This window comes from Rhamphochromis sp. 'chilingali' (assembly GCF_963969265.1).
Source record: "Rhamphochromis sp. 'chilingali' genome assembly, chromosome: 1".
Lineage (NCBI taxonomy): Eukaryota > Metazoa > Chordata > Actinopteri > Cichliformes > Cichlidae > Rhamphochromis > Rhamphochromis sp. 'chilingali'.
In genome coordinates this window covers 49,353,419-49,378,018 of record NC_137929.1, presented here as the reverse complement: position 1 = coordinate 49,378,018, position 24,600 = coordinate 49,353,419, and the positions used below count along the sequence as shown (strand labels likewise).

At 41.2% G+C, this 24,600-nt stretch overlaps 1 protein-coding gene across 1 annotated transcript; it reads left to right on the top strand.

Moving 5' to 3' along the window:
- Positions 1 to 757: 757 nt before the first annotated feature.
- On the top strand, positions 758 to 6,061 carry LOC308408439 (uncharacterized protein; the record flags this gene model as incomplete). The annotated part of the gene is made up of 3 exons (XM_080900675.1): positions 758 to 1,469; positions 4,369 to 5,501; positions 6,044 to 6,061. The coding sequence occupies exons 1-3, from the start codon at positions 1,172 to 1,174 to the stop codon at positions 6,059 to 6,061; spliced, it is 1,449 nt and encodes a 482-aa protein (XP_080756801.1). The 5' UTR covers positions 758 to 1,171.
- Between the last annotated feature and the right edge of the window lie 18,539 nt (positions 6,062 to 24,600).

Sequence of the window (24,600 nt, the reverse complement as noted above, 5' to 3'; positions counted from 1 at the left end):
GCTGGGATTGCATCTGTCAACATGTTTGTGGGTAGATCTGGATGTATCAGGGGTTAGTGCAGCCACTCAGTCTCTACTCAATGCGATCATAGCAGCAGGTGCAGATGTGTGTCACAAGTTGATCTGGCTGTAGGCTGTGGCACTTGGCCAGAGGTGGCGCTGGTTGACTCGACTCCATGTTAGTGCACAAAGTAAACTGTTCGCTTTAGTTGTGAAGCAAAAACGCTGAAATCGGAGAAATAAACCGTGCAAGGGGAACGATAACGACGACAAGAGTCTCCCGATCGTTTACTCTTGCTGTCCTGTGAACAACATCGGCGTGGTGTTAATTGTTTGCTGTTTTCGCGATCGCGTCGCGCATGAGGATATCACCAGGTAAACTCGCCACATTTTTAAACATTTTGTTGTTCAACAGCATCAAGACTGACGGAGTGTGTTTGAGATAACCTCACAAGTGTCACAGATGACACATTTGGCGTTTTTTGCTGGTTTGTCAGTAGCAGCTCCTGAAACGCAAGACTGCCACACATCTGTTCGACCAACGCCAGTTGATCTAAACGCCAGTAGATCTGGAACACCGGTCCATGGTCACTGATAGATTAGGTGGAATAACACTACCCTCAGCCGTGGTGAGAATATCCAGAATAAATCTAAACTAGTTTATATCATTGCACAAAACCAGATTTCAATAAATGATTAAATATGTTGACCGAAGTTTTCTGCAGTTAAATTTAAATATAGTTAACGAAAGCTCCTTTTTTGATTGACATATTTTGATTCATTTATTTAAAGTTTGTCGAACAGATTCCACTGTTGAGTTCATCGAGTGTCAGTTTTCCTCTCCAAGCACTGAGACTGTGCAGTAAAGATAAAGGTAGATCTCAGATATACAATACACATTTAACTTTAAAAGTTGTTACCAGACTGCTCCGAAGTGGATGACCTGTTAGGAGGCAGTAAGAGAGGAGGAAAGACCACAGAGGAGGTTCATGGCTGTGGTGAAGGAGGACATGCAGAGAGTTAGTGTGAAAGCGGAGCGTGCTAGAGATGGTGTGGTGCAGGCAGATGATCTCCTGTGGAGGCCACTAAAGGGGGCAACCTTTTAGGATGGCTGCCAAACGCACAAAGTGCTTTTTAAAAATAGTGTTTTCTGTTACTGTTCATCACATTAATGACCTTTTTATTGTGTTTCTTTTCTCCTCAAGACCCCCCACAACAACATGTCTGTGAGGAAGAGGAGGGTCTGGATGAGCAGCAGGTCTGTAACCAGGAGAGGAACTCCAGTCTGGACCAGGAGGACCCAGAGCCTCCACAGATTAAAGAGGAACAGGAGGAGCTCTGCAGCAGTCAGGAGGGAGAGCAGCTTGGACTGAAGCAGGAGGCTGAAGGCATTATTGTCTGGACTGATGAAGAGCGACTCACACTGCTGGAGACCATCTGGAAACCAGAGTTAAAGTTGGATAGAATAGGTATGTAAAATTATTATTGCTTTTATATTATTAAAATGAATATGACTCATGTAGGATCCTAATCACAGGTTACAGGTTTTTTTTTTCCTTTTTAGAAGCACAGAAAGAATTAAAAGTCCAATCAGCATGAATGCATCTCTTTTCTCTTAACATGTAACATTAAACCTCCACTTGGTATAAGTCAAAGAAACTGACTTGAGTCTGGAACCTAACTAAGCTGTTAGCTTAATGAAGTTTTATTGCCTTAAAGGGTTGTTGGTTGTTTTCTAAATACAGTATTTCCTCGATTATCAGGAGGGTTGTGTTCTGGGACCCACCACATTAGGTACGAATCAATGAAATGGAAACCATATCTTTTCTAAAATTATTTTTTAGATGTTTTAAGCCATAATAACCCTCCCTACGCTTTTTCAAACCCTTTGTATAATCTTAAAACATCTGTATGTGTGTACAGTACCGTATCTTATATGTTGGAGCTATTTGTTCTTTATTTTTTTCATTTTAAAATTTGTTTAAAGTTTGTTGTTAGTTGACTTATATTTTGGGGTTTATTCACAAGTTTTATTTGTAGGTTAATATTTGTTTTAATGTTTGGTGTGGTTTTGGTGTTTACCTTGTTAAGTCAGTCAGTAAGAGCTGTAGGGCCATTTGTTTGTATAAATATAGAGACTGGTATTGGACCAGCATGCACTGGCCTATGTTTTTTTTTTTTTTTTTTTTTTTTTACCAGAGCAGGCGAAGCAGCAGCAGGAAGTAATAAAAAATTAATCTTGCTATTGCTTGCCAAACTGGACGAATAAGCCATAAAAACGCAACTTTCAAGTATGGATAGTGGACTGCTTTTGCCTGCGTACAAAATACAGGGAGTGCAGAATTATTAGGCAAGTTGTATTTTTGAGGAATAATTTTATTATTGAACAACAACATGTTCTCAATGAACGCAAAAAACTCATTAATATCAAAGCTGAATGTTTTTGGAAGTAATTTTTAGTTTTAGCCATTTTAGGGGGATATCTGTGTGTGCAGGTGACTATTACTGTGCATAATTATTAGGCAACTTAACAAAAAACAAATATATACCCATTTCAATTATTTATTTCTACCAGTGACACCAATATAACATCTCCACATTCACAAATATACATTTCTGACATTCAAAAACAAAACAAAAACAAATCAGCGACCAATATAGCCACCTTTCTTTGCAAGGACACTCAAAAGCCTGCCATCCATGGATTCTGTCAGTGTTTTGATCCGTTCACCATCAACATTGCGTGCAGCAGCAACCACAGCCTCCCAGACACTGTTCAGAGAGGTGTACTGTTTTCCCTCCTTGTAAATCTCACATTTGATGATGGACCACAGGTTCTCAATGGGGTTCAGATCAGGTGAACAAGGTGGCCATGTCATTAGTTTTTCTTCTTTTATACCCTTTCTTGCCAGCCACGCTGTGGAGTACTTGGACGCGTGTGATGGAGCATTGTCCTGCATGAAAATCATGTTTTTCTTGAAGGATGCAGACTTCTTCCTGTACCACTGCTTGAAGAAGGTGTCTTCCAGAAACTGGCAGTAGGACTGGGAGTTGAGCTTGACTCCATGCTCAACCCGAAAAGGCCCCACAAGCTCATCTTTGATGATACCAGCCCAAACCAGTACTCCACCTCCACCTTGCTGGCGTCTGAGTCAGACTGGAGCTCTCTGCCCTTTACCAATCCAGCCACGGGCCCATCCATCTGGCCCATCAAGACTCACTCTCATTTCATCAGTCCATAAAATCTTAGAAAAACCAGTCTTGAGATATTTCTTGGCCCAGTCTTGACGTTTCAGCTTGTGTGTCTTGTTCAGTGGTGGTCGTCTTTCAGCCTTTCTTACCTTGGCCATGTCTCTGAGTATTGCACACCTTGTGCTTTTGGGCACTCCAGTGATGTTGCAGCTCTGAAATATGGCCAAACTGGTGGCAAGTGGCATCTTGGCAGCTGCACGCTTGACTTTTCTCAGTTCATGGGCAGTTATTTTGCGCCTTGGTTTTTCCACACGCTTCTTGCGACCCTGTTGACTATTTTGAATGAAACGCTTGATTGTTCGATGATCACGCTTCAGAAGCTTTGCAATTTTGAGACTGCTGCATCCCTCTGCAAGATATCTCACTATTTTTGACTTTTCTGAGCCTGTCAAGTCCTTCTTTTGACCCATTTTGCCAAAGGAAAGGACGTTGCCTAATAATTATGCACACCTGATATAGGGTGTTGATGTCATTAGACCACACCCCTTCTCATTACAGAGATGCACATCACCTAATATGCTTAATTGGTAGTAGGCTTTCGAGCCTATACAGCTTGGAGTAAGACAACATGCATGAAGAGGATGATGTGGACAAAATACTCATTTGCCTAATAATTCTGCACTCCCTGTATTATCTCAGTACAGTAGTAGCTTGTGGATTTGTAATTGTGGGATGCTTGGTTTGTCAAACAAAAGGAATTGCCACTACACTATATTTTAAAATACTTTGCACATATTTTATACTGTAGACAATAGCCCAGCAACCAGACCCTGAACTTCAACAGATAACAAACTGATGAGCAGTCAGGCCGAAGCCTCCATTTCTACCTGTTCATGTTTATAAAGTAAAATCACTATGACGACCACTTTAAAGTCTCTTTCTATTGGTTTTCATTTTTAATTTGTGTTTTCGGCTTTGTGTTCATACCTTAATACTAAGAGAAAGATCATATGTGTGTCCTTATTAGGATAGGGATTTGTGTTGGTGTGTGGCAAATTAGTAGAAAATGGATTTCAGGTCATTTTCACAGAGAAATGTGAAAGTAATGAGAATATTCAGAGTTTACAAAATATTTTCACCCGTTTTTCTATCATTTTTCTCCGTTTGTCTCTTCAGACCCCACACAGCAGCAGGTCTGTGACCAGGAGGACCCAGAGCCTCTACACATTAAAGAGGAACAGGAGGAGCTCTGCAGCAGTCAGGAGGGAGAGCAGCTTGGACTGAAGCAGGAGACTGAACAAAAACTAAGCAGTGAGCAGCTCCTTTCTCACAGCTCTCCTGAAGCAGAGAGCCAAGATCAAGTAGAAAGTCAGCATGTGGACTCAGGATCAACTAGAAACATGGAGCTGAAGCAGAGAAGACATCACAGAAAGACAAGTCACGATCAGAGAGTAGACAGCACTCCTGTGTCAGACAGTCAGAGTAAAACTGAAACAAAGACAAATGTTTTAAAATGTGACAGCTGTGGAAAAACTTTCAACTCTGAATCCGATCTGACTACACATCGGAGAGTTCACACACGTAATAAATCATCATGTTGTTGTTGTTGGACCTGTAGGACAAAATTCAGTCAGTGCTTGAAAATTCACACAGGTAAGAAATCACATCCTTGTAGCACCTGTGGGAAGGAATTAGTTTCAAAGTCAGCACTAGAAGCTCACATAAGAACTCACACAGGTGAGAAGCCGTTTTCTTGTAGCACCTGTGGGAAAAGTTTCTGTCAGAAATCAAACATGGAAATTCATACAAGAACTCACACAGGTGAGAAACCGTATTCTTGCAGAACCTGTGGGAAAAGATTCAGTGAGAAATCAAACATGGAAATTCATACAAGAACTCACACAGGTGAGAAGCCGTATTCTTGCAGAACCTGTGGGAAAAGATTCAGTGAGAAATCAAACATGGAAATTCATACAAGAACTCACACAGGTGAGAAGCCGTATTCTTGTAGTACCTGTAATAAAACATTCACTCAGAACTCAACACTGCGATCTCACGTAAGAACTCACACAAGTGAGAAACCGTATTCTTGTAGTACCTGTAAAAAAACATTCACTCAGAACTCAACACTGCGATCTCACGTAAGAACTCACACAGGTGAGAAGCCGTTTTCTTGCAGCACCTGTGGGAAAAGATTCAGTCAGAAATCAAACATGGAAATTCATACAAGAACTCACACAGGTGAGAAGCCGTATTCTTGTAGTACCTGTAAAAAAACATTCACTCAGAACTCAACACTGCGATCTCACGTAAGAACTCACACAGGTGAGAAGGCGTATTCTTGCAGAACCTGTGGGAAAAGATTCAGTGAGAAATCAAACATGGAAATTCATACAAGAACTCACACAGGTGAGAAGCCGTATTCTTGCAGAACCTGTGGGAAAAGATTCAGTGAGAAATCAAACATGGAAATTCATACAAGAACTCACACAGGTGAGAAGGCGTATTCTTGCAGCACCTGTGGAAAGAAATTCAGTCAAAACACACACTTAAAGAAACACATAAGAATTCATACTGGTTGAAATATTCATGCTTACAAAGTGTGAGACAGCTGTGAGTGATTTCAATGCAGTGAAAGCAGAGGCAGTGGCAGCTTGTCAAGTGTTCTAATCTCCCTCCAGTCTATTGGTGACCTCACTTAACATTAAGATAAATCCTTCTGTTGTGATTCTGTGATTTATAAAATGTAATTTTAATGATTATATTCAGTGAATATATGTTTGTTGTGAACAAAAAGCTTTTATATGAAATAAAACTTTGAACAAAATCTTTTCATCTTTCTTCATTCCAGGATGTCACTCACTTCTGAAAATGTGAAACTAATCTTTGGCTACGTTCACACTGCAGGCAAAAGCGCATCAAATCCGACTTTTTTGACCCTATGTGACCCATATCCGATCATGGTATGACAGTGTGAACGGCACAAATCCAATATTTTCAAATCCGATCTGGGTCACTTTCGTATGTGGTGCTGAATCCGATACACATCTGATGTTTTAGAAAGCGACTGCTGTTTGTATGGTCACGTCGCATTAAAGGCGTCTTTTACGTCACTGACACAAGACAGACGCCAATTATCAGCGCCGGAGAAGACATCGCGAACGCTTCCTGGCCATCTCGTGTGGATGTTAGTGAAACAGTTGGTAAGACAGCGTTGGAGGAACGTGGAAATTTTATTTGTACTGTACAATCGGCAGATTTTGACAGAAATCTGCAACTATCCTTTGAAGCACCGCTCCTCTCTAAAACAGCAATAAGGATCATTATTAGGCCATATGTAAATAACACAATAACTTTATTACTCAAAGCAAAATTGGGAAACGTAAAGTCCGAAGTCTTTATATTAAGGGCCAACAGTCAAACAATACGGTTTGCTCTGGGTCTAAACAGAGCGCGTTGTGTGAGACGTCTTTTTTTGCGCATGCGGGCTGCTTTGAGGGTTCACACTAGAGCACATTTGCTGTTGCATTTTATTTGTAGTGTGAACAAGCAGGCAAAAAAATTGGAATTGAGCATTAAGACCTGCAGTGTGAACTTAGCCTAAGAGACGTGTTTGGTTTTGCCTCATAAATCATTGTGTGTGTGTGTGTGGAGAGAGTTTTTCCGGAGGGTTAAATTGGGTGTTTTGCTAAAAAGTGATTCCAATGTTTCCATTTGTTTTGTTTTTTGTAATGTATAATGTCTTTACTTAAATTGTCTAATAGACTTTAGTGAGCAGGATTTGCAAAGGGGTTATATACAAAGTGTAAAAGTGTCTTTATGACTTTGCATTATTGTACCAACATTATAACCAATCCACTCCTTTTTGGCCACTTGAAATATGTTTACAGCCAGCTCATGCTTAAAAAATACATTTTTAAAGTCAGTGAGGTTTTTTTGGCTGGATAAACAAATGATATATAAAATTCACTTTGCAAATAACATAATTCAGTTTTTGACACCATCAGCTCTCCTTCACAGTTGAGTGACATCCAACTCTTGAATTGAATTGAATGAATGCTTTATTGGCCATATGCAGGTCGCCCCGCAGAGGAATAGGACCCCCCCGACTTACACACACAACAAAGACATCACATGGGAATACAGTCGGAGATTGGCAGCATTACAGAAAAAAAACACTGAAAAAGTACACAACAATGGGAAAAGTACGAGAGGAAAAATAAAAAGAGACCTCTCCTCATGCTGGGCACCTATGGGAGGACAGCATGAGAACAGGAAACAAAAAAAACTCCTCTGCACAGAGAGCACATAAATGTCCACATCACAACATTGGAGCACGTGACAAGCCACAGGGGTTGGGTAGGGGGTGAGGAGTAATCCGAAGGAAACACAGCAGTCGTCCTGCACAGCGCAACCATTCCAGCGCCGCACACAGACCCGCCGTCTTCCCCCACAGGAAACAAGCATCGAAGGCGTTTGGAAAGAATAGAATAGAATAGAATTCAACTTTATTGTCATTGCACATGCACAGGTACAGGGCAACGAAATGCAGTTTGCATCCATCCAGAAGTGCTTTAGTGATATAGATATATTACAATATATATTGGCAATAATATAGATATGTGAGTATATTACAGAAATGGGTCTATTATGGTATGTTATAATGTACACGGTATGAAGTATGTTGTGAATATTCTATAACTATAAGTATGTACAGGCTGTAGTGAGTACAAGCTATGTACAGGATATGAACAGGATATAAATATGAAAAACTATACAGAATATGAAATAAATAACTTTACAGAATCTGAGATATACAGCTATACAGAAATGGGAACTATGCAAGTTGTAAACAGTTGTAGGATTAAAAATTATCGAATGTACAGAATGATTATTTACACAGAGCTATACAGTAGTGCAGTTAAGATAAGTGAGGGTGTAGATAGTTTCTACAGAGGCTATATAAAGTGCTGGTGGTTGTGAGTGGTGGTTCAGTCCATGTTATTATTGTGTGTTTGAGGGTACAGTTATCCATTGTGGGTGTGTGTATGTTCAGTCCATGAGTTTAACGTGGGTCAGATGTCAGGAGGCAGAGTTCAGGAGTCTGACAGCTGTGGGGAAGAAGCTGTTCCGGTACCTGGTGGTCTTAGTCCGGAGGCTCCTGTAGCGCCTCCCAGAGGGCAGGAGGGTGAAGAGTCCATGTGACGGGTGACTGGGGTCTTTGATGATTTTCCCAGCCCTTTTCAGACACCGCTTCCTGTAGCCGCGTCATATAACGTGCGGAGGGCGGTGAAAGAGGCGAAGCAGCGCTACGGGAGGAAACTAGAGTCACAACTCCAACAGAGTGACTCTAGGAGCCTGTGGCGGGGACTAAGGACAATAACGGACTATAAAGCACCAACAACCGGTATGACGAACGCGGCCGTGACTCTGGCAGACGAGCTGAACACTTTCTATGCTCGCTTCGAGGCTGCAGCTAAGGTCTCCAACAATGCTAGTGTTAGCGGTGCTAACGGCTGCAGACAGGAAGATACTGCCAGCACCGGAAACGTGCTCGTCATCTCCGAGCATGAAGTAAGGAGAGCCTTCAAGAGAGTGAACACCAGGAAAGCAGCAGGACCAGACGGCATCCCAGGTCGTATCCTCAGAGACTGCGCATACCAGCTAGCTCCTGTGTTCACTGAGATATTCAACATCTCTTTATCTCAGTCGGTGATCCCCACATGCTTCAAAGAGTCCATCATTGTTCCTGTCCCAAAGAAACCCCACCCTGCTTCTCTCAATGACTATCGCCCTGTAGCCCTCACCTCAGTAGTGATGAAGTGCTTTGAACGCCTGGTCAGAGACTTCATCATTTCTTCACTACTGGACCCACTACAGTTCGCTTACCGTCCAAATCGTTCCACAGACGATGCCATCTCTCATCTCCTCCACACATCACTCACTCACTTGGACACTAGAAGGGGGAATTATGTTAAAATGCTCTTCATAGACTACAGCTCTGCATTTAACACCATAATTCCCTTCACACTCACCACCAAGCTGGAGCATCTGGGACTCAGCTCATCTATGTGTCAGTGGATCTCCAACTTCCTAACTGGCAGACCACAGGCAGTAAGGATGGGCGGACATGTCTCAGCCTCCACCACTCTCAGCACTGGAGCCCCCCAGGGGTGTGTTCTGAGCCCCCTGCTGTACTCTTTGTACACATATGACTGTGTGGCCACTACCAGCTCCACCACCATCATCAAGTTTGCTGACGACACCGTCGTGGTGGGCCTGATCTCTGATAACAACGAGACGGCCTACCTGAAGGAGATTAGGAATCTGGAGAACTGGTGCCAGAGGAACAACCTCCTTCTAAACGTCAGTAAGACAAAGGAGTTGATAGTGGACTTCAGCACTTAGCAGGAGAGGAACTACCAGACCCCCGTCATCAACGAGTGCCCAGTGGAGAGAGTGGACAGCTTCAAATACCTCGGAGTTCACATCACGCAGGACCTGTCATGGTCCTGTCACATCAACACCGTGGTGAAAAAGGCCCGACAGCGTCTCTACCACCTCAGACGCTTGAGAGACTTCCAACTGCCCTCCAAGGTGCTCAGGAACTTTTACTCGTGCACCATAGAGAGCATCCTGGCGGGAAACATCTTAACCTGGTTCGGGAACAGCACCATGCAGGACAGACGAGCTCTACAGAGGGTTGTGCGGTCAGCTGAGCGCACCATCCGCTCCGAGCTCCCTGACCTGCACTCAATCTACAGCAGGCGGTGCTGGACCAAGGCCAGGAAGATCATGAAGGACCTCAGCCATCCCAACAACAGACTGTTCTCTCTGCTGAGGTCAGGAAAGCGATTCCGCTCCCTGAAGACCAACACAGAGAGACTGAGGAGGAGCTTCTTCCCGCAGGCGATACGGTCTCTCAATCACACCACCACACAGTACTGACCCACACATATGGTTCTTACACACACACTGGACTTTCTGGACTTTGGTTTTGCACAACACTGGTCACTATATTCTTCATTTCCGGTTAATACTTGTACAGCTGCTGTTATTGTGTATATATTTATTTATATTTAGATTTCTTCATACATTCTTATATAGTTCTATATTGTGTATTTTGTTGTACAGTTATTTTATTTTCAACTTTAATTTATATATTTATCTTTATCTTATTCTTCCCAGTTAAATTTACCCTTCATTCTAATTTGTGTTGTACAGTTATTTCATTTTTAACCTTAATTTATATTTTATTCCTTCCTAGTTAAATTTACCCTTTTTAATTTTTCATATTTATTTCCTATCTTATTCATAGCCTTTTCCTTTTTTGTTTTCTTTAGGTCACGAGCAGTTGTCCAAGCATTTCACTACATATCGTACTGTGTATGACTGTGTACGTGACAAATAAAATTTGAATTTGAATTTGAGATGTCTTTTATGGCAGGAAGTGGTGCTCTGGCGATGCGCAGGGCAGTTTTCACGACCATCTGCAACGCCTTCCGGTCCGAGGCAGAGCAGTTCCCGTACCAGACTGTTATACAGTTGGTCAGGATGCTCTCGATGGTGCAACGATAGAAGTTCACCAGGATGTCTGAGGACAGGTGGTTCTTCCTCAGAGTCCTCAAGAAGAAGAGGCGCTGGTGAGCCTTCTTGACCAGCTTGGAGCAGTTGGTCGTCCAGGTGAGATCTTCGGAGATGTGGACTCCCAGGAACTTGAAGCTGCTCACACGCTCCACAGCCGTCCCCTTAATGTGGATGGGTGGATGTGGGTCAGCATTCCTCCTGTAGTCCACGATGAGCTCCTTGGTCTTCTCGGTGTTAAGCAGCAGGTTGTTTCTGTCGCACCACTCAGCCAGACGATCCACCTCCTCCCTGTAGGCGGCCTCATCGTTGTCACTGATGAGGCCAATCACCGTGGTGTCTGCAAACTTAATGATGGTGTTGGAACCATCAGCAGGTCTGCAGTCGTGGGTGAAGAGGGAGTAGAGGAAAGGGCTCATCACACAGCCTTGTGGTACACCGGTGTTCATCGTGATTGTAGATGAGCAGCGGTTATCCAGCCGGACATGTTGGGGGCGGTTGGTCAGGAAGTCCAGTAACCATTTGCAGATGAGGGAACTGATGCCCAGGTCTGTCAGTTTCCTGATGAGTTGTGAGGGGTGGATTGTGTTGAATGCTGAACTGAAGTCTATAAACAGCATTCTGGCGTAGGTGTTGTTGTTGTCCAGGTGTGAGAGGACAGAGTGCAGTGCGATGGAGACTGCATCCTCTGTGCTCCTGTTCTGGCGGTATGCGAATTGGTGGGGGTCCAGGATTTGAAGTGTGCTAGGACCAGCTGCTCTAAGCACTTAGTGATGATGGGGGTGAGTGCTACTGGGCGGTAATCATTGAGGAAAGATGGGTTGGAGTTTTTGGGTATCGGGACGATGGAGGTGGATTTGAAGCAGGCCGGTACCACAGCGTGGGCCAAGGACAGATTGAATATGTCTGTGAGCACTCCTGCAAGCTCCCCAGAACATGCTCTGAGAACACGCCCGGGGATGCCATCAGGACCTGCAGCCTTGTGGACATTGATCCTGCTCAGCACCGCTCCTACATCGGTGGGGGAGAGAGTCAGAGGTTGGTGGTCTGGCGTCATGTCTGCTTTGGTTGTGGTTGTGGGGTTCCCTCGCTCAAAACGAGCATAAAAGTTGTTGAGCTCGTTGAGGAAGGAGACATCAGAGGATGCGGGGGAGGGTTTGGTGTTCCTGTAGTCTGTAATGGTCTGGAGTCCTTGCCACATGCGTCGGGGGTTGGAGTTGGAGAAGTGTTCTTCTACCTTCTTTTTGTAATGGTGTTTGGCTTTTTTGATGCCCTTCTTTAGATTAGCCCTGGCTGTGCTGTAGGCGTGTGCATCTCCTGACCTAAAGGCGGTGTTGCGGGCCTTCAGGAGGAGACAAACATCCCGGTTCATCCAAGGCTTCTGGTTGGGGTACATGGTGATCCGTTTCTGGGTGGTGACACTGTCTGTGGTTTCGGAGATGTAATCCAGTACAGATGAGGCGTACTGGTCCAGGTCTGTGTGGGTGAACATATTCCAGTCTGTGTTTTTAAATCTGTCCTGGAGCACTGCGTCTGTCCCCTCTGGCCACACTTTAATTGTCCTCACAGCAGGTTTCACATGTTGGATGAGTGGTGAATACCTAGGTGTGAGGAACAGGGAGAGATGGTCCGATTGTCCAATGTGGGGAGCCTACAATGTGTGGCTTTGTAGGCTCCAGCCAGGTTGGAATACACAGGGTCTAAAGTCTTGTCTCCTCTGGTGTGGCAGGAGACATGTTGGTGGAATCTGGGGAGGACTGTCTTTAAGTTGGTGTGGTTGAAGTCGCCAGCAACAATAAAAGCAGCCTCGGGGTGTTTATTCTGGTGTTTGTTAATGGCTGCAGAAAGTTCTTTCATGGCCAACCTAGCATTAGCGTCGGGGGGTATATACACGGCAGTGAGTATGATCGAAGTGAGTTCTCTGGGGAGATAATAAGGTCTGCATTTGACCATTAAAAACTCCGCATTAGGTGAGCAGTGACTCTCAGTAGTAGTGGAGTTCATGCACCAAGCATTGTTAATATAAATGCACAAACCTCCACCTCTGGTCTTGCCGGAGTCATCTGCGGGAGGGGGATGAGTGCGTGCTTATCAGTGTAAGTGTATGTGTGTGCGTGTCTAGAGTTCAGCTGAGACAGTGTCCTTCGCTCTATCAGGCTAAGTAAACAGTCTGCCAGCCAACCCAGGTGGCCTTGCATGGGATGGGAAGAATAGTCATCACACAGTCGTTATCAGGGAGTTGTCTTGGTCGGCTCCAGCCTTGGGCCTGAGCAGCTGGCGCCGTGGTGTCCATATGTTGAATATTAAGATTATATGACAATAAAAACAATATAAAAGGAACTTGGGATGTGTTAAACAACTTAATTAAACAAGGATCTTCTGGAACATCATATCCTGAATATTTTACTGATGCAAATGGTGAAAATCACAAAAAACAAATTCTTCATAAATGTTGGCCCTGAACTAGCAGCGGACATCCTGTGTCATAAAAATGAAAATATCAGTAATATTAAATCAAATCCATTTTCACTGTTCCTCTCAGCTACAAATGAGCAAGAAGTAATAAATATCACATTAAAATGTAAAAGTAAGTCTTCAATGGCTTATCATGACATAAATATGTCTGTAGTTAAACAGGTTGTTCTGAATATTGCTAGTCCCTTAACATATACTGTATCTGTAATTTATCATTTCAGTCCGGTTGTTTTCCAAAAAATTGTGAAAGTAATACCACTATATAAAAGTAATGACAAACACAGTTTTACCAATTATAGGCCTATTTCTCTACTGCCTCAATTCTCAAAAATTCTAGAAAAACTTTTTAATTCAAGATTAGAAAAATTCCTTGAAAAACATCAAATAATAAATGTTGGTCAGTATGGTTTCAGAACACAAAGAACCACTTCAATGGTGATAATTGAGGCAGTAGAAGAAATTACTGATACACTGGATAAAAATAAATATGCAGTTGGTATTTTTGTTGATCTCAAAAAGGCCTTCGACACAATCAATCACTCAATTTTATTGGATAAATTGGAAAGATATGGTATTCGAGGGAAAGCTGGTAACTGGTTAAAAAGTTACCTAACGGGTCGGGAACAATATGTTAGCATAGGGCATTACCATTCAGAGAAACTTGGTATTACATGTGGTGTTCCCCAAGGGTCAGTGTTAGGACCAAAACTTTTCAATGTATACATAAATGATATTTTTGATGTTTCTCAAGTACTTAAACTCATACTTGTTGTGATATTTTGATACCATGGTAGCATTTACAGGATATTGTTTTATAGTGATATTATACAGGAAAACTGTTACTCAATAAGGCCCATTTACTAGTTGTTTTTCTCTTTCTCTGTGACCCAAGAATTAATGTGTAAGAATCACAGGATGGTACCTCAAGGTCGAAAATACCACAGAGATCACTTCCTTACTCCCATCCTCCCTTCTTTATCTCTTAGAAAAAGGCTTGTTAAAGGCCAGGTGGTTTGTTTCAGAATTCACTAATGAAAGAACTCTGTATTCTATGTCTAGGAGTGTATTTCGCTGGGATAATCATAAATTGTAGCTGAACTGATAAACTATACAAAGGATACTTCTTTGCTCAGAGGGCAGGAAGACGCTTCCTTATTTGGTCTGTACCGGTTTGAACTGAGAACTTGCTGACACACGAACCTTTTTCCTCTATATAAACTGTTGTATTATGAATAAACCTTTGAGTTGGTTTGGGAAGGCAACCTGAAGCAGTCTGTGTTTCCTTGTTCTCCCAAGCTACTCCCGACGTCGTAACTAACCTGCTGAACGGCATAATTCTGGTGAATTTAAAGAATTCTGCGATTCAATTAATCTTACCCAGCTAGTCTATCTTCCTACCAGGCCAAATCTTAAATGCCCTGAAAAGTCTACATTAATTGATTTGGTTTTAACAAATGTACCTCATAAATTCTCTTCACTTGGTGTTTTCTGTAATGACCTAAGTGATCACTGTGTTGTTGCTGTTTGCAGAAATGCTAAAATTCCAAAATGTAAGCCACGCATAGTGTGCAAAAGGAATCTTAAACAATTTAATGAACAGGCTTTTCATCATGATTTGTCATTAGTTAATTGGGAAAAAATCGGACTATTACCAGATGTAGAGCTAGCTTGGACATATTTTAAGGAAAGTTTTATGGGAATTGTTAATAAACATGCCCCCTTACGGAAAGTTAGAATTAAAGGTCGAGAAAATCCTTGGTTTTCGCAGACACTCGCAGATAGCATACACAAGCGTAATAGAGCATGGGACAAGGCGAGACAAACAGATACTTCCACTGATTGGTCTGTTTTCAAACAGCTTAGAAATAAATGTACTTCTCTTATTAAAAAGGCCAAATCTGAATACTTTTTGTCTGTCACCACTGAGAACCTCAATGATCCACAGAAATTTTGGAAAGTAATCAAGTCTTTTTCCGCCAATAAAATGACTCAAACCTTTCCTAAATCTGTTGTAAAAGATTCAGTCTCAATTAATGATAAAACTGAAATTTTGAATTGTTTTAATGAACACTTTCTATCAGTGGGTTCCTTGTTTGCTTCTGCAGAAACTTTTTTAACAAATACTTGCCCAGAACTCTCTATGTTTTCTGGAGACCGTTTTAACTTTGTACCTTTTAGTGTTTATGAAGTGCATAAAGCTTTAAAGGCTTTGGATCACAGAAAACCTCCTGGTCCAGACTTGATGGAACCTTATTTTTTGAAGTTGGCAGCTGATTTTATTGCAGAACCACTCTCAATTCTATTTAATTTTTCAATTAAAACCAAAGAAATTCCAGCGGTTTGGAAATCAGCTTTCGTTTTGCCTTTATTGAAAGGAGGTGATCCATCGGTGTTGACTAATTATAGGCCAATATCAAATTTGTGTGTTTTATCCAAAATCCTGGAATCTCTAGTTTGTGACCAGTTGAAAGAGTTTTTGTACTCTAATGATATTGTCTCCAAATTTCAGTCAGGCTTCAGGAAAAAACACAGTACTAACACTGCCACTATGAAAGTGATAAATGATATTATTGTGGCACTTGATAAGAAATTGTACTGTGCGTCACTCTTTATTGACCTCTCAAAAGCTTTTGACACTGTTGATCATGCAGTCCTAAAAAACAGACTGCTCAGCCTTGGATTGTCAGAACATGCATTAGCGTGGTTCTCAAATTATCTGAAAAATAGAACCCAGTGCATTAAACTTGAAGGTCTTTGTTCTAAATTTGTTGCTGTCCACAAGGGGGTGCCACAGGGCTCAGTTTTGGGTCCCCTTCTGTTCCTTTTATATATCAATGACTTGGGTCAAAATGTCTCAGACACAAATTTGCATTTTTATGCTGACGACACAGTTATTTACTGTTATGGATCATCTCTTGCTCAGGCCATTGAAACTTTACAGAAAGCCTTTGTTGCTTTCCAGCATTCACTTATTCAGCTAAAATTAGTTCTCAATGCTGACAAGACTAAGCTAATGTTGTTTTCCAAGTCAAAGAAGGTCCCGGAGCCTATTCCAGTGGTGTCCACCCTTGAAGGAAATGTCATAGAGATAGTTCATGAATATAAATACCTTGGTGTCTGGATTGATGACTCCTTCACCTTTAAACCACATATAGAGAGACTAGTAAAGAAACTGAGACTTAAACTTCGTTTTTTCTTCCGTAATAAACAGTGCTTTTCTTTTGCAGTAAAAAAACGTCTTGTCACTGCAACCTTTTTATCTGTGTTAGATTATGGTGACATTCTGTATATGAACGCTTCTTCTTCATGTCTTCTAATGTTGGACACGATGTATCATGCTTCCTTGAGGTTTATTACCAATTGTAAATACCTGACCCATCACTGTGATTTGTACTTAAGAGTAAAATGGCCTTCTTTGGCCATTAGAAGACAGGGGCATTGGTACACTTTTATTTACAAAGCTATGCTTGGATTGCTGCCTCCTTATATTTGTACTTTGGTCACAAGGACAAATAGTGGTTCTTACTCCTTGCGCTCAAATGATCAGCTGCTGTTGTCTGTTCCCCTTGTCCGCACAGAGCTGGGTAAGAAAGCCTTTGTCCACTCTGCGCCTTTTTCATGGAACATGTTACAGAAAGACTGGAAACTAACTGAATTGTTGTCTTTAAATGTTTTTAAAACTAAACTCAAAGGCCTACAGGCTGCCTCAATAATGTGTAATTGTTTTGTGTAATTTTAACTTTGTTTGTTCGTATGTATTTGTCTTGAAATGTGCTGCCTCTTGGCCAGGACTCCCTTGAAAAAGAGGTCTTTGATCTCAACGGGACATTCCTGGTTAAATAAAGGTTAAATAAATAAATAAATACCTGAGTGTTACTTTGAATAATTTTGAATCTTATAGGGTAAAGACAAAACTCTGCTTATAGGTGCCCACGCCTCGGAGGAAAACCCGATCCACGGATGACCCGGGACGGAGATTTCTTTCAATACTGTTGGCAGATGACACCAACATATTTTTCAGTAACGATGATTATACTGATCTTGTAATGACCGTAAACAGGGAGCTAAAATTAATAAAAAAATGGATGGACATAAATAAATTATAATTATAAATTAATTATCATTAATTTAAATATAAATGAAACTAAAGCAATGTTTTTTGGTAATTTAAAATATAATATAGAATTACCAATTGTCATTGAAGGTGTACCAATTGATAATGTGAGTGAAAACAAGTTTTTGGGAGTCGTAATTGATAATAAAATTTCATGGAAACCCCACGTCAGACACATAAAAACCAAAATTTCCAGAAGCCTCGCAGTTTTGAACAAAGTGAAACAATTCCTTGATAAAGATGCACTTCGTACTCTGTACTGTACCCTGGTTCTTCCATATCTTACATATTGTGTGGAAGTGTGGGGAAATACATATAAAAATACAACTAATCCATTAGTCACAGTACAGAAACAAGCACTGCGTATTATTCACAAGGCTGGTTATCTAGATCATACTCACAAATTCTTTCTTCAGGCAAAGTTACTTAAATTCCAGGATCTGGTTAATTACAATACATCCATAATTTTGTATAAAGCTTTTACTAAACTTTTACCGGCAAATTTACAAACTAGATTTGAAATTCGAGAAAACTTTGCAATCGCGTGAACTGTGTATAGAGAGCGACAGCACTGATTGGTGAGTGATGATAATTTGCGCACCAATTCCTCTGACATCGTCTTATTAATCGTTAGCTTACTATGCAAACATGACAAGTGAAATCTCCCGCAGCTTAAACATGTGAGAGGTTGATCGCGCAGAGAATCGCTGAGCTTATGTGAGTGTGTGTGTAAAAGCAGCAGGATATATATTTCAGTTCTGCTGAGCCAAATAAGACAGGTCAGGGTGAAGAAGTGACAGCCAAAGAAAAGCTTACCACAAAACGGAGAAGTTATGACAAATAAGGCAAAAAGAAAGTGCAGCTTTATGGTTTCATGGACAAAATAATTTCTGTGGCTGCGATATGATGAGCTAAATAACCAGGGGTGCACATAAGTGGTCCGCAGGTGCGCATTCGCTGTCAAAATAAAACACACGCACAAGGGTTAGGGTTAAATTTAAAAACTGTACTTTTGAGTTAAAATATATATTTATAATTTTAATAAATGACAAATTAAAAAGGCATGAACATTTTATTTTGTATCGAAAAAATATCGAACCGTGAATTTTGTGTATCGTTGCACCCCTATATTCTACCATATGCAAACTTATATCACTAAAAGATTATACTGACTACTAAATACAATTTTCCATTGACATTCCCTCCTGTTGTCAGTAAAACTAAAAGTGAGATACCAGTTTGTAACATCTTGTTGTACATTTTCAGTCACATCGTCATTAATCACACAAAGTCTTCATGTTCCAACAGGTCGGGGTCATTATCATTATCACTTGTCATGGCTATGTATGCAGCAACAGTAGAAAATATTATGTAGTTAATCATGAGTTTTAGACATGGCAATATACACGTTACAAAGACACAACATAAAAGTAAAAATATCCCAACTCCGATGAGTAGTCTTTTTAGCACCTGTAACCAGGAGTCGGTGTAGAGCCAAGAAAACCAGTCACTTGTATCACTTACATAGTCCTGATTTTGGGCCTGCTGGATCTGTCTCAAAGCATTCAGGGCGTCAGTCATGTTTAATGAGTGTGCATCTTCTTTATGTAAGTGCAGCATGTGTTGTTGAAGAGGACACAAAGTCCCCTTTCTCTGCTAGTATCATAGAGTAGTTCTTCCCTGGGAATTGGTCCAGGAACATATATAGTGTGGGGTATGTTGCCGTGCTGGGTAGATGGGAACAGACATAATAGTCTGTATTTGCCGATTCTGCTTTTGTTCTGTCGTGAATATAACGGTACCAGGCATTGTTCATCCACGGATGGATGTGGTCTTGCGTCATGTCTCTTAGGTGAGAGTTGTCGTGTGTCCATCTTTTCTGCCTTTCTCCTGGTTCAGCTGCTGTTTGCGTCAGCTGGGGTTCTGTATGGGTGAGCGTCGTAGTCAAGGTAACCAAGAGGGTCCACCTTCCCATGGTTGCACACAGGTCCGTCACGCCTCGCACTTGGTTGCCCTAGAGTTGATCAGAGGCTGGAGGTTGAAGTGCGAGCTTACCCTACGGGGGCTCAATCAGCACTCCCCCCTCACCACTGAAACAACCAAGTGTGAGATTTCTCTATTGTGCTGTCTTGGGGGTGCCGGGGTTTCCTGGGACCTCAACGTTTTTGCAGTGGCTCTGATATATCCAGGAGGGTCTCTCTGCTATTTTGCAGGCAGTTGAAATGGTCAGAAGCACTTGAATTGGCCTCTATCAACCCCCATCACCTCACTTCAGGCCTTCATCCTGCGATAGGAATACTTATGACTCTTCTACTGTCCATCCTCTGCAGAAAAACCTCTCTGTGGAAAGGGTGCTGGGTCCAGTTATCTTACTGCTGTTATGATCCCAGCAGTCTTCAGTGTGTCATCGTATGCATAGTACAGTGACACAGCATTAGGTGATGTTCATAGGAAACTGCTGTTATCACCACCATAGCTTCTGGTTCCTGTGCTTTCACAGAATCATGATGACATCCTTAGATTCCCTCTGCGCTGTTGATTGAGCTTGGCACGCTCCCCTCATCCTTCAGGTGCCCGTCCGTTGTCCACAATCTCCTCTGTTGGCCTCTGGAAATCCCCCCTGGCACAGCTCTCATTCCAACGCAGTTTCATGGTCCTTGCTGTGGCTCCAAAGTCTGATCTCATAATGGGCCCCAACCAGCTCGACCTTTGACCTCAACCACTGCCTGGGCTGTCAGTTATGCCTGGAATGGTTCACGCTTCTCACTGGGCCTCTGAAGATTTCTCAGGAGATTACTGCTGCACCTGTATTTCCTTGCTAGGAGGAAAAACTTCTATTTGGAGAGCATGTCAACAATCATCAAACCACATTCTTTAGTTCAGTGAACTTCACTTATAGGCCATCAAAGCCTCATCTGAACATGGATGCACCACTTGCATAGGTTTAATACCCGTTGAATGAACTGTTAATCACACAAATCGCTGCAAAAATCATATAAAACAAAATTTAATATTAATTCCAAAATTTAATGTTAATTCATTGTTTCATATTAATCCTGGATCCCTCATCTTGACACATGGACATTCCCATGAGTCAACTCATCAAAATCAGATTCCTGTCTTAAAGAAAAAGATTAGCTAGATCATATCCCAGGTAACATCAGGGCATCTCCTCCTCTGGAGCAGCACCACCCTGGACCTATAATCCTGCAATAAAAATGTTAGTGTGTTTTGCATATTAAATTTGCTTAAAGACTGGCTCCGCCAGGAGCCTGCATACACACCATCATGGCCTGGAAAACAAGATCTGGAAGTGAAATCAAATTTCACACTTATAAACAATTATATCATAAGAGTAATAAGCATTCTTAGAAAAACAAACATTAGCAATACACATTGACTGTGGTCAGACGGTGGTCAGACACAGGTCAAACGCAGGTCGACAGGTTCCAGAGGTGCCATAAAAAGACCATAAAGTTAGCCATCCATAGCTGTGGAAAGAATGTTATTCACATCATCAAAGTAACCTTCACATTTTCCCAAAAACACAGTGTAAAAGCATCACCAACTCATAACCTGTAAACACAGTTTCCTTCACACATAAACCCAGAAATCCTGTAGTAGAAAAACATTAACTAATCCTCTTATAAATCACATGATCAAACACATGAAAAACTGCAATGCTGTAGAAAAGAAAATATAAATGTTACCGCTGCGCAGGCGTATGCATACTTTGTCACAGTTACCTCTGTAAGCAACACAAGGTAGTGAATAACACCCCTGGTAGATGCACAGACACAGAAAATGGCATTTCAAAGGTTAAACCATCATGCAACCTCGAATGTTGCTATCATCTTTCTGCTCCTGTAACAAAAAACACATAAATTCCTCCACCCTTTGTCCTGTCTAGGTGGAGGTTAACCTTGAGTCGTGGTCAAGTCTTGTCAGCTTTTACCAGTCAGTCAGTTTGTTTTTTATTTCCATTCATTCATTCATTCATTCTTTCTTTCTTTGCTGATAGTGGAACCTGTCGTCGCATTTAGTTTCCACTTTCAGCAAAATGACGTAATTTCAAAAGAAAAAGAAGAACTTTTAGATCGGATTTCCTTGCTGAATCCTTTTTAGGAAGGCACTCTCATTTTCTAATTGTCCCAAATAAGTGGCGGTCTCCAGAGCCCATTTTAATGTGGAGAAACTCACTTGTAACGGTTTTCTCGACATGTCGGCATAGCGCTTTTAATTCCCGACGTACAGATCTGCTTAAAGAAAAGAAATTGACAAACAAAATCAGTGCCTGTTCAAAAAATGAAAAATAACAGAGATTATCAAACAAAACTTTCAGTGCACTGTGAAAGTATCAAAATAAAAAGGCCTTGTTAAGTCATGACACAAGCTCCTCATCTCAGGAGGGTAAATCATACCATTAGCATGGTTTATCATACCATCATACTAATTGGCAGGCTCAACTTCACAACAAAAGAAAAATCATCAGCTAGATTAACTCCAAACCAACCATCAGCTGCACAACACACAATATAACCCTAATGTCATATTAGCTATGAGTTTAATCCCCAGGTCTGTGCTTTTCACTCATTTAGGCCACAGATCTATTTTATTCAATTTTCCTTTTTCCCTTCATCATAAAACATGTGACATGTTGTCATGCACTTCACAAAAGAAGTTTGTTCTTATGTATTCAGAGTTGTGTATCTAGGTACAGGATTCACTCGCACATCAAAACAGGAAACTCAGTGTTTTAGAGTCTCCACTCAACACACAACAAACATCCCATTCACTCGTGCTAGAATTCAGTCACCTTTCATTAATCTAGGAACGATCAACTAATTTGAATCAGCTATTAACCCACTAAGATGACAGGACAACAGAAATGCATGTTCAAAATGTTATCACAAAAATAGAATTTCCCTCATACAGTAAATTACTTTGTGCTGCATCAATCAAGCAGAAAGCATCTCCCAATTTACTATATTAACAACTAAATTTATTGTCTGATCACTGGTTGGTCAAACCAGAATCTTTTTTCCCACAAAAGTTAAATTGTTGTCCTGCAACCTAGAGAGTCAATTTGTTGCATTGGATAAATTCAGTATTTGATAACAAGTGTCTGCTAAATTGACACTATTTTAACACTGATGAAAGATAACAAGCTAATTTTCATTGCATGGGTTTGTGTTATTAGGCAGGTTTAATGCATGTCTGTGGAGCTGCATCTCCAGCAGAACATGTTCTTAAAGCTGCCTTTCCTACACATTTCTCTGCTATTATTTGATCATTTTGTAACTGATGTACTATGAGTCCACTGGTCTTTGCATCACACTAAGTGACTTGGACAAGATGATAAACAGACTCACATGCTTAAGATGTTGTCTAATCTTCATGAGCTATTTTGTGTTTGTATTAGTAGGGTTAATGCATGTTCTGCTTGTGTGTGTGATTTTGTATGTTTCTTTTTGCAGTGTTTCAGACTCCTTCTCAATTTTCCAACTTAAGCAGTCAGTTTTGTTTTCCCCAGGTTTGCTAACCCAAATTTTGATTTCCCCACATTTAACACCAGCACTCCTCTGTGTTCTACTTACTCACTCTGTTGTCCTCTCCCACTACAACAGTCCCCAGCCGGCAGTTCTCCTTCAGCTTTGTCCTGTGTTCCACTGTCTCTTCTTGCCATTTTACTCCAAAGGTGGCAAATGTCAAACTCCAACAGTCTCCTCAGTTGTCCTCAAAAGTTTTCTTCACATGGATAGTGAATTTGTAGCTTGTTGTAAACACAGTGCCATTCATCCGATCAGTCAGGATGATGGGTTTGCTCTTCTTCTCTGATGCTGTTTGTCCACACTGCTGCTGCTTGTTGGGACTCTTTGCTCAGGACTTTGCTGCTGTCTCTTTATCTGCCATGTTATTGCTCTTTGGAGCTGCATTCCTTGTCTTCAGGGAGGAGTGAGCGCTTGCTTGTGAGTTTGAGAGACACATGGTGCTGTAAATAAGTCAGCCAGAAACTTGGCCTGAATGTTTCCAATGATGTTAAACTATGACTTTCTTCCGACCGCTGCATGTGGAAAATTGATTCAGGTCTGCTTTGCACCTGAAAGTGACAAACTAAGACATTTTCATTATTATTATCACTGCTTCATCTCTCTCTCTCTCTGTTTTTGTGAACAGTCCTTTCTTAAAAGCAGAAAATGAGATTGTAGTTCTTGGCTGATCAACACAAAACCTTTTTCCTATGATTATTTTTCATCTACAATGTAAATTTTGTCTCTTCTTCACTCTTTTTTTGTTTTTTTGTTTAAATAGCTGGTGACCTGCAGAATCACCGCTCTCACAATCAGAGGCAATTACTTTTACACAGCGCACAAAAACACTGTGACGTCAGACACATTCACACTCACTTTTTCATCTGCATAAATAAATCACATGGCTGATGATATGTGCCATGGTGATCCATAAATATGATCACCAGTTTATTTAACAATTTTTCCACCCAACAAAACAAATAAACAAAAACATAATGCTGATGCTATGAACACTCTACACATGAGTCAAGATGCAGAAAAACTGCTCACGGAAACGCTGCACACTCTAGATATCACAGTTCTGTTTCCCTCTCTTTGAGGAGTTCTCAGACAGCTCTCGATCTGATGATGTGTAGCTTGCTCATCAGCTCAGAAGAGACCGCAACGCAACTTCACAGTGGTCGCGTGCTTTGCCACACAGTGGCAAAGTCTTGCACTTTCATATTCAATTCAGCTTCTCCATCATGTACCTTTAGATGTTTCATACAGGGTTCAACATATTAGTTGTTTTCACAGGTGTGCTCTATATCTCGACCATGGCTCATAATAAGACGACAGTCTTTCAAACAGGTCAAATGCCTCTATGCACATCATTAGTTTAAATATTTGCCTATTTTACTTCATCTCATATGTCATTATACTGAATTTGAGCAACCCTAAGCTTAATGCAGATTTCTATTAACAACTGGTTAAATTAATGGTCTGGAGCACTGGCTGTTGTTGATCAGGGCAATCTAAAGAATCTGCGTTTTTTGTTTTTGTTTTTTTTTGCTTTTTGTGGATTTCTCCACCTATTTGCACTTATTTTACCTGCTCCGGTTTGTTGTTTTTCTAACCATTCCTCATCAGCTGTTAATTTTTTTTTGTTTATCCCCCATTTTCAAAGATTTTGCTGGGCCGTTGCTGGCACGCTTGACTTCAGAG